This window comes from Leishmania major, chromosome 33 (genome assembly GCF_000002725.2).
Source record: "Leishmania major strain Friedlin complete genome, chromosome 33".
Classification (NCBI taxonomy): domain Eukaryota; phylum Euglenozoa; class Kinetoplastea; order Trypanosomatida; family Trypanosomatidae; genus Leishmania; species Leishmania major.
In genome coordinates, this window is record NC_007285.2 from 433854 (window position 1) to 443001 (window position 9148).

Consider the following 9148-nt stretch of genomic DNA (forward strand, 5'->3'; position numbering starts at 1 on the left):
CGGAGACGAATACAACAGAAAAGCATAATCGAGCCAAGGCACTCGGGGAGGGAGGTGGGGGAGCGTTGCGCCCTACCCTCTTCGAGTCCGTAGCATAGCACAGCCCTCTAAGGTGCGCGATGCCGCGGTATTGTGCTTCACTGCACCACAGCGGGGCAGCCTTGCGAGTGGTGTCGTTTGATTTCGCTTCTACTGCCCGCCTCTCCTCTCCGCATCATTTTCCTTTTTGTCTTTGCGCGTCGCTGCGCAGAGCAAAGAACGGCTTCCTGCTGACGTGTGGGTGCGTGGTGCCTGCGCGCTCTTCTCCGCCCCATGTTCCTCTGGCGCACCACTTCTTCCCCCACCCCCACCTCACATCACACCAGCACACCCACATGCATAAGTAGTCGCACAAGCGCATATACTCGCACTGCGCTGCCGCGGCCCATCCCTCCTCCCACATCGTACCGTTGCAGATGAGGACTGGTGCGTCTGGTCAACCCCGAGGAGCGAGCCGCATGAAACCACTCTGCCGCAAAAGAAGGCGCTTGGGGCCTGTGCGCAATGGTGCGAGCGCTAGTCGCTCACAAGCTGCATCGCTGGGTGACTGGATCGCTAGCGACGCCCTGCCCTCGAACCCGTCCAGGATCTCTTCGTCGGCCGCGACAGATAAGCACCCCTCACCGTCACCGACCGCTGTTACAGCGACAACGACGACAGTGATCACAACCGCTATGTCCAGAAACACCGCCCGCTACGCCGCGACACGCGTAGAAAACCTGCATCAGTGGATCTTGGCCGTCAAACAGCCACCTCTGCCTACCGCAACCTCCGCAGCTCCTACTGTTTCGGACACAGCGCAAGAGCGCGGGGTGCGCAGCGTGCGCTCTGACAGCGTCACAAGGGATGGCAGTAGGCGCCACAGCTCTGCATGGGCCGTGGCGCGCCTGCCCCTGGAGGAGCGAATCGGTCTGCCGGAGTTGAAGTGCATCATGCGCGCCTTCCAAGTGCCCCCGCTCGGGGCAGATGACCAACTGCTGAAAGCCGCATCAAGCGAGCGCCCGGGCAGCGGAACCGCTGACGGTGTTGTAGCGCCACTGAAGACGCACCGCTCGGCAAATGAGCTGTCCGCCATCGTGGCTGACCTCCACCGAACCTCTCATTCAGCGCACCCGCCCGACCAGAAACGCACAGGTGACCCCACTGGCGCGCATTCGCCCGCAGAGGGTAAGCAACAGATGCACGCGCGTGCTCCTGCTCCTCCGCATTCCTCATCGAGGCTAGCCTTGCGGAGCTTGTCTCAGGAGGAGTTTGTCCATGCCATTCAGACCGCAGTGCCGTCTGCCACTCTGCCCGAGATCCAGGCGCTGCTCAGCAAGACGATCTCCGAGACGCAGGACACCGTCTCCTGGAATGAACTGACCGCGTTTCTGGTGACCCGCTCGCGACAGAAGGCCGACCTCGCCCTCGAGAATCAGCGTTTCGTCCTTGGCGGCCCGCCATGTGGGATGCGCTTCGACGACCAGCACAGCAGCTCCATCACCTGCGTTGCGGTGGAGCCGGTGCGCCGCCTTCTCGTGACGGGCTGCAGTGAGGGCTCTGTGCGGGCCTGGAGCAGCGGCAGTGACCTTGCCTACCGAGGCCTACTGCTGCAGGTGGATAAGTGGATTGTGGGGCTGCACTGGGGATGCAACAAGCGTGTCCTCTATGTCGTCACCATGGATCGCTGGGTTTATATCCTGGACGGAACCACGTACGAGGTGCTCCGCGTCTACCACGGCCGCGGCATCACTCAGTCCACGGTCAGCATGACGTACGCGAACGAGACGATCGACACTGTGCACGTCGGCGGAGTGGCACTATCGAAATTCGCCGCATCGAGTGCTCGCCGCTACGGCAGCGCGCGCCTTATCCCACAGGGCATCGGCTCCCCAGATAAATCGAGGACGCCGCCGTCATCGCGTCCCCTCACTAGCCGCGCCGGCGCGATGGAGTCGCATGAGGAGCGCACGCGACGTCTGCTCTTCTCTGCCATGCACGTGTGCCGCGCTGTGCGTCCCGCGAGCAAAGAGACGGATGCCGCCGAGCACCCGCACCGCAACTGCTCACCACAGACTGGGGATGCCACCGCGGCAGCGGGTGCGAGCGCGTCACCGCCGTCCCAGTCACGCACAGAGGCGTCATCTCCGTTGCCTACATCCACTCTGACGACGATGTACTCGCTCACAACCGCCGACGCAGCTGAGGTGCTGCACCAGAACAACACCCCGCTAACCGGGGCTGGCAGAGGTCCCTATGTTCACCAGCAACTGGACGAATGCGTTCTCACTGCCTTGATCGACCCTGTGACGGCGACGGCGTTTCACGAATCTGCTTTCCAAGAAGATGTGCTGCTGCTAGGCACGAGCGCTGGCGACGTCTTTCTCTTTGAGCTTGCGCAGCATCACCACCTCAACGCAAATCGAGTGCTCGTGGCGCGGCACGTCTTCCGCCAGCTGCACCGCGGGCGCATCACAAAACTGGATCTTCTGTTGCCTCTGCACGCCCTAGTCAGCTCCGGCGACGACGGACACGTCCGCGTCATGTCCCTTGTAACTGGGGAGCCACTTCGGACCTTCTACGCGGCTGACCTCCCCGAGCAGCACGCAAGCGTAACCGACTTTGACCTGCACCCTCAGCTAAAGATGTTGCTGACTGTCGGCCCAGAGCGGCGTGCGCTCGTGTGGGAATGGACTCAGCCCTCTCCCATCGCACTGCTCGACCCGGCCAACAGCCCATGCTGCTGCGGCGCCTTCATCGGTGATCGAGTGCTGACGATTAGCCGAGATGGGGTGCTGCACGTCTACGACTGCAAAGGGTTTCACCTCCAGCAGGAAGTCTCCTTGGCCACGGCGGGCTCCCTCGATCGCTTCGGCAGCGCCGTCGGGGCCACCCACTCCGCCATCTCGCAGGTGCACGTGGACGAGGCGCGGCAGTGGCTGCTGTGCTTTGGGCACTTCCCGTTTTCCCTGCGCGTAAAGTGGCAAGTCTCCTCTGGCTTTCCGGAGCGCTACCGAGGTCACCACGTGCCGATCCTCACGACGCTGTCTTCGCGTGCCTTTCGGCAGGTGGTGACGGTAGGCACAGACGGTGTCGTCATGACGTGGACGCCGCGGACAGGGGCAAACGAGTTTTCGTTTCCACTCTCGAACTTCTCGAACATGGCAACAGCTTCAGTTCCGCTTCGACCGACGGCTGTCTCCATGGACCTCTTGCAGCGCCGCCTACTCACGGGCTTTGCCGACGGCATCATGGTTGTATGGAACATCCTGAACGGCCAAGTCGAGCGCGTCTTGACAGCTGCCGCTGCAACTGCGTTACCGTCGCGTTCGTCCTCGCCGGCGGCTTCGAGGGGCACAACGAGGAAGAGAGTGAAGCCGATATCCGGCCATGGTCGATCTACCGCCAGGGCCTCTGTGGAGCGAGCTGTGGCGACAGCGACAGCGGTGGCGTTGACCTCACCGAGTCGCGACGTCACCGCCGTCGGCTCGTTTCTGCGGCACCGCTCCGTGTCGTACATCTTCGCCCTTGGCTCGCGCGTGTATGTGGACGCGGCGGTGGAAAGCTCTGGTGCCGCAGAGCGGTGCAGTGGCCCTCAACTCGGCGAGTACTCTACCACCCCGGCGTCATCGTGGACGGTGCCGGGTGCATTTGGCGATGTGGCAACGCTAGTGCAGCTAGGGATGCAGCTTGTCGGCTGCGCGACCGCCTCTGGAGCAGTTCTCGTGTATAACGTGCTCTTCGATCGGCAGGAAGGTGCACCGCTGTGGGTGCACGAGTCTTTGCTATCCCCGACGTGGGCCACCGGCAGCGTTCTCTCTCCGACGTCAACGGTGAACGCCGCATGCGATTTCGCCAGCGTTGGAAGTTCGAGTACATTACTGTGGAGAAACGGCACCGTGTCGACTGCCGGCCAGCAGATGAACGGCAGCGGCGTGCTTGCCGGAACGCACAGTCAGCGCACCTGCCCTGGCGCCGCCACGCTCTTCCTCGAGTCCCTTGCGAACAGAGCCAGGGCTGCTGGGGCGGCCCAGGCTGCTGGTGCTGACCCGGTGGCCGGGGCGGCAGCGACGACAGGTGCAGTTGTCTCGCGCGTAAGCTGCCTCATGATGCTGCCGGCTGTCCACCCGCGGTTGCTGTTCGTGGGACAGGAGGACGGCACCGTGTCGTTCTGGCACACGCTGCGTCGCGTTTGCCTGGGCGCCGTGAGTTTGACAACTGCGGCTGGTGTCGAGGATGGGAGGCAAGGGGAGGGCACGGAGTGGGGTGGAGGCGAGGCGGTGGTGGGCATGGACATGGAGGAGACAGACGGGCAAATGCTCGTGTTCGGCGACGGTGAGGGCAAGGTTCACGTATGCCGTTTGAAGTGGAAGATGCTGGCCGACTTGCATGAGCAGACGGCTGCTCTCGCGATGCCTAATCTGGCCTTGTACTGCCGGACGCCAACGCCAAGGAAGGAGCAACTTCCCGCGGTTGCAGCGTCGACGGCGAGCTCAGCAGAGGATGCGACGGCTTCCGAGCGGGCGCTGCCGGCGCTGCAGGAACTGGAGCGCGTGCACGTGTTTTCAAGTGGGCTCAAGCTTTCCGGCGTTCGTCTTGTCCACGCAGACGAGGAGACCGCGGTCTTCCGTGCCGCCGTGCCGCTGCCCAAGACGAAGACTGGCGCTGAAGATGTTGGTACGGCACCGGAAGAGGGCGGGGGCAGAGACGCACCCAGTTCCTCGCCGGGGACGCCCAGGGATACGGACAGGCCTCGTCTGCTCATCATCTGCACTGGCATGGACCACTTCGTGCGTGTCTTCACGTTGGCAGGCGTCCCTATTGGAGAACTCGGAATGGACGAGTGGGACACGGCGCGGCCGTCGACCTTCCGCTTCATGGGCGAGCCGACCGTCCCGCTGCCGTGCTCGCTGGCCGGCAACTTCACGTGGCAGCAAGACGGACACGACAAAATCAAGAGGAGCGGCTGCTACCACGATTACTTGGCCGACCTGTACGCGACGCACCATGCACGACCTGCGATGCTAACCGGGCCTACCAAGGGGCTTGCATGCAGTGGCAACGTGCCGCCGGGCAGCTCCGCAGCGTTACGACGAACAATGGGCGGAACCGTCTACCTTGGCTGTCCCGACATCCCCCCATCACGCGCCACCGTCAGGGCGTCGTTGGTGGCCCGTCCGTCGCCTGCTCCCGACGCCCCGCACCCAGTGGACAGGGTCAGGAGCGCCGCGGGAGTGGACAAGCGGCAGAGCCACGGGCACTCAAAAGTCGTCGGCTTCACGAAGAACGTCGAAACGGGCACGAGGGCTGCGCCCGAGGTGTTCTCCGAGGACGGTCGCAGTCTTCTCCCGCCTCAGCTGAGCCCCGACCAACGGCGCCCCGCCAGCCAAGGCTTCCACGCACGCCTCCGGCAAAACATGCTGCATTTGTGCGAGAAAGATCGACCCCTTCATGGGGTGCTAAAGCACTCGTATGTACGTCAGCTCCAAAACCTCCACCGCCAGGGGCACCCATCGTCGTTGTCGTCGTTCCAACAGCCACTGGCAGCGCTACCCGAGCTGCCTTCCATCCTGCCCAGTACCTCCGCGACACCATCTGCTGCAGCCAGCGAGCACAGCGAATCCGCTGGACAAAGCCAGGCTGCAGAGTAGCTTCGCGGGTCGTTGGAGCATGCCGCCGACACCTGCAAACTTACCAGATGAACCGCACGAGTCTTGCCCCGTTTTCGTTGCGCTGCGCCGCAGCGGTGCTTGCACGGTGTCTCTGTCAAACGGCGCGAAAGCGTCCATGACGCGCCGCCATCCTAGCACGGCCTCCACGGGTGCGCCTCACAGCGCCGATGGAAGCCTGCGGAACTACTCGCGGCAGCTGTGTTGCATGGTTGCGGCACCGTTTGCGATGGGCATGTTGGCGCAGCTCAACTTGTACGCGACTGAGGCACCGCTTCTCGTTCCGCCTTCTCCCGTGGGGATCGTCGCCGGAAAAGGCGGCCATAGTCGAGGAGGCGATCGTCGCTGCTGACCGTTGTGCATTTACACGAGGAGGCGACACGTACCGGCACGCACAGCCCCGCCAACCTTGCACGTGTTCTCCACATCTGTGGCAGTAATAATCACGGCGATGGCGAGTCGCGGCGGCAGTCCCGCTTTGAGTGAGCGAGCCCACGCGGGAACGCCGCGCCGTGTGACGTGCTGATCAAGACAGCAGGACTGCTGTCCGCAGCTGCCCTCCAAAAGCGAAGCAGAGTGGTAGTTGAGCAACAGGGATTCGCATACGGTTTTCCTTACCTGTCTCTTGAGCGGGCGGGTCTCGTCGTGAGCATCCATGCGGCGACGGCGCGGGAGCTGAAAAAACTCTGCCAAGGGGTTTCTGGGTAAAGCGACATTGCATGTGTGCACGGCACCGGTGGGGGAGCCGTCAACTCCCTCCTGGGAATACTAACGGCGACAGCACTCGAGCATGACGCTACCGACACGCACTCGGCGGTGAGACCGAGGTCGCAGCGGCGAGGGGAGGGCGTGTGTGTGCTGTGTGGTGTGGTGGAAAGCAGAAGATGACATAGCCCGAGTGCCCGGCAGCACTGCGCGGTATGGAACGAGTGCATGTGCATGTGTGTGTGTGTGTGTGTGTCGGAATCCTTTGCCTCCGATTTCAAAAAAGGCAACGGGAAAGTCGCGTATCTAGGAATCTTTCGTTCTCTCTCTCTCTATATATATTCGTATATGTATACATACATCTCTAGTCCTATAAATCATCACGATGTACTCACCTCCCCGGTCTTTTCGTCTCCTCTCCCTCGACGCAGTTGACGTCACTTTGCGTCTATGTCTATTCTATTTTTGCTGTCGATTCCAGACACGTGCAACTTTGTGTATCTCCGATGGAACTCTCCAGGTCCGTACAGCTTGTAAGTACGTGTTTTTATATTCATGTGCATGTGTGTTCAGATCTCGACGCGCCCCTCCCTCTGTCCTCTCGTCATGTTTACTCTCTCTCTTGGCCAGGTCGTTCGTTCTCGTACGCATCGTTTATTTTTTTTTGTCTTGTGTCTGTACCGACACAGCGGCCCCGGTGACAGGAGGGGGCGCACCCCAGTGCTTGGCGTCTCAGGGCCCAGCGCACCTTCTCCCCCGTACCTCTCTCTCGGTGAGAGGAAGCCAGGCAGTATCCCCCCACCCCACCCCAATCCCCATCCCTATCCCCTGCCAAATGCCGAGCCGCCTCTGGCGCTGGCCGGGCGGTGCATCGCTGCTGACGGCAGACCGTCAGGTCCTGGGCGGCGTGGCGTCCGGGTGTTCTGCAGTCGCGAACGCGCGTGTGCACTCTCCACATGATGGGCAGGGTGTCCGCGTGACTCGAACGCATCCCACTGCCCGGCCCTCGCACGGCCCACTGGTGTGGGGAGGCCTGAGCCGCCCCGAGGGGGGAGGGGGTGGGATGCACGAGGGGTGGCAGCCGGCATAGCGGGGGAGCGGCTGTGAGGCGACCCGCGAGGCGGTGGGTGAGCGGGTAGAGCTGGAGGGCGGGGACGGTGCTCACATGACCGTGTCGGCGCATCTGGTGTGACGCGTGCGTGTCTGTGGCATGCTTCGCACCGCGCTGGCGGGGGCCTGTGGCAGGGCCGGGATGGGGCTGGCGTTGAGTTCTTGCTGTCTGACAGGATGGGCACATTAAGCGAGCAAATGTATTCCGACCTTGTCGCGCGAGCGTGCCGACGTCCATGTGCTTGTGGGGTCGCGTGAGTTGTTGTAGGCCACACCAGGAAACAAAATTCGACAAGGCAAGGGGGCAGTGATCGCGGCAGCAACACTACCGGAAACTTGCCAATGCCGAAGAGGCAGGGCAAGTATGCCCTCTCCCCATTTTCTGTGATCGAAACCGTTCTTCGGTGAGCAGCAGCGAGACGGGGCTGACACGACGCCACACGCAGCCGAGTATGCACATCCGTCAGTGCTTGCCTGCGACGCGCAGTTGCCGTTCTTCCTCTGCTCTGTCGCTCTTTTCGGTCGTCCTGCCGCCGAACTGTGCGCCACCTCGGCCTTTCAACCCACTTCACGGATCGCCGCGTTTTGCTGCCCAGCCGTCCCTATCTTACTCTGCACTTCTTCTCTTTCCTTGTCTCACATACGGGCCTACTCCATCTACCGATTACGTGGCACGGACACGCACAGCCACCACAAGACTAGAACGTGACGCTTCGGCATATCACTTTGCCGAAACTGCACCCTCTTCATCGCCTCCTCTTTGTTCCTCCGTATTCTGAGCTACGACTTCGCACCGCACACAGGCACGAAGCTTGCCATCCTCGATCTCGCTTGTTCGGCGTGTCTGCCTTCTTTACATTTTCCGCGTCTATGTGGGCCTTCGAGCAGCTTGCACTCCTTATCTCATTGCCGAGCAGCTTTACCGCATACCTCCTCCTTTTCATTCCTCTCTTTGTGCACGCGTGAGCCCCTGTCACTCACGCACACGCACACACACGGCCGTCGCACACATCGTGGCCGGTTTCTGCAAGCAGCAGAAAAGCTGTCGCACAAGCCTCCTCGCTCCCTAGCAGCAGCGCATGTGCTGACGTTCTCTCCCTCTTCTCCTCGCCTTCCTTCGTTTCCTCCGTCCTCGTTGTGTGCCTTCCAATCAGCGCCTTGTCTCATGATTTTGTCGTTGTGGTTATCCCCGGCCCACTGTTGTCTCCTGGTACGTCCCTCGCTCGCGCTCCTTCTTCCATCATTCTTGTTATATATATATATATATATATATATATGTGTGTGTGTGTGTGTGTGTGTCTGTGTGTCCGTGTGTACGTGTGCCTAGCACCCTGGCTGCTCCTTCGTGTGTCTCGTCCACTGCGCCTCAGCACCTCTGCGTGTTTGACGGTGCTTTCTTCGTTTGGGCTCATCCAGGATTGCGGCGTGTTTCCTTCTCTTCTCCCCTTTCGTTCCCCTTCCTTCCGTCCGTCCTCCCTCCGCCGCGCGTCGTAAAGGTGCACAAGGTGCATGTGAGCGCTCTTTTTTTATTGCGCGCGCGTGGGTGAGTGTGTGATCTTTGCTGGCCTCGTCGTCGGATGCTCTCCCTCTGGCTTGCATCCCATCTTCTGGCTCTGCTCTTGTTGTTGTCCTCTCCGCCCTCTCCT

General features: G+C 61.7%; 1 protein-coding gene across 1 annotated transcript; it reads left to right on the forward strand.

The window, feature by feature from the left end:
* Positions 1-971: 971 nt before the first annotated feature.
* LMJF_33_0950 (conserved hypothetical protein) lies at positions 972-5669 on the forward strand (the record flags this gene model as incomplete). Its single annotated transcript, XM_001685800.1, has 1 exon — positions 972-5669. The coding sequence occupies one exon, from the start codon at positions 972-974 to the stop codon at positions 5667-5669; it is 4698 nt and encodes a 1565-aa protein (XP_001685852.1).
* Between the last annotated feature and the right edge of the window lie 3479 nt (positions 5670-9148).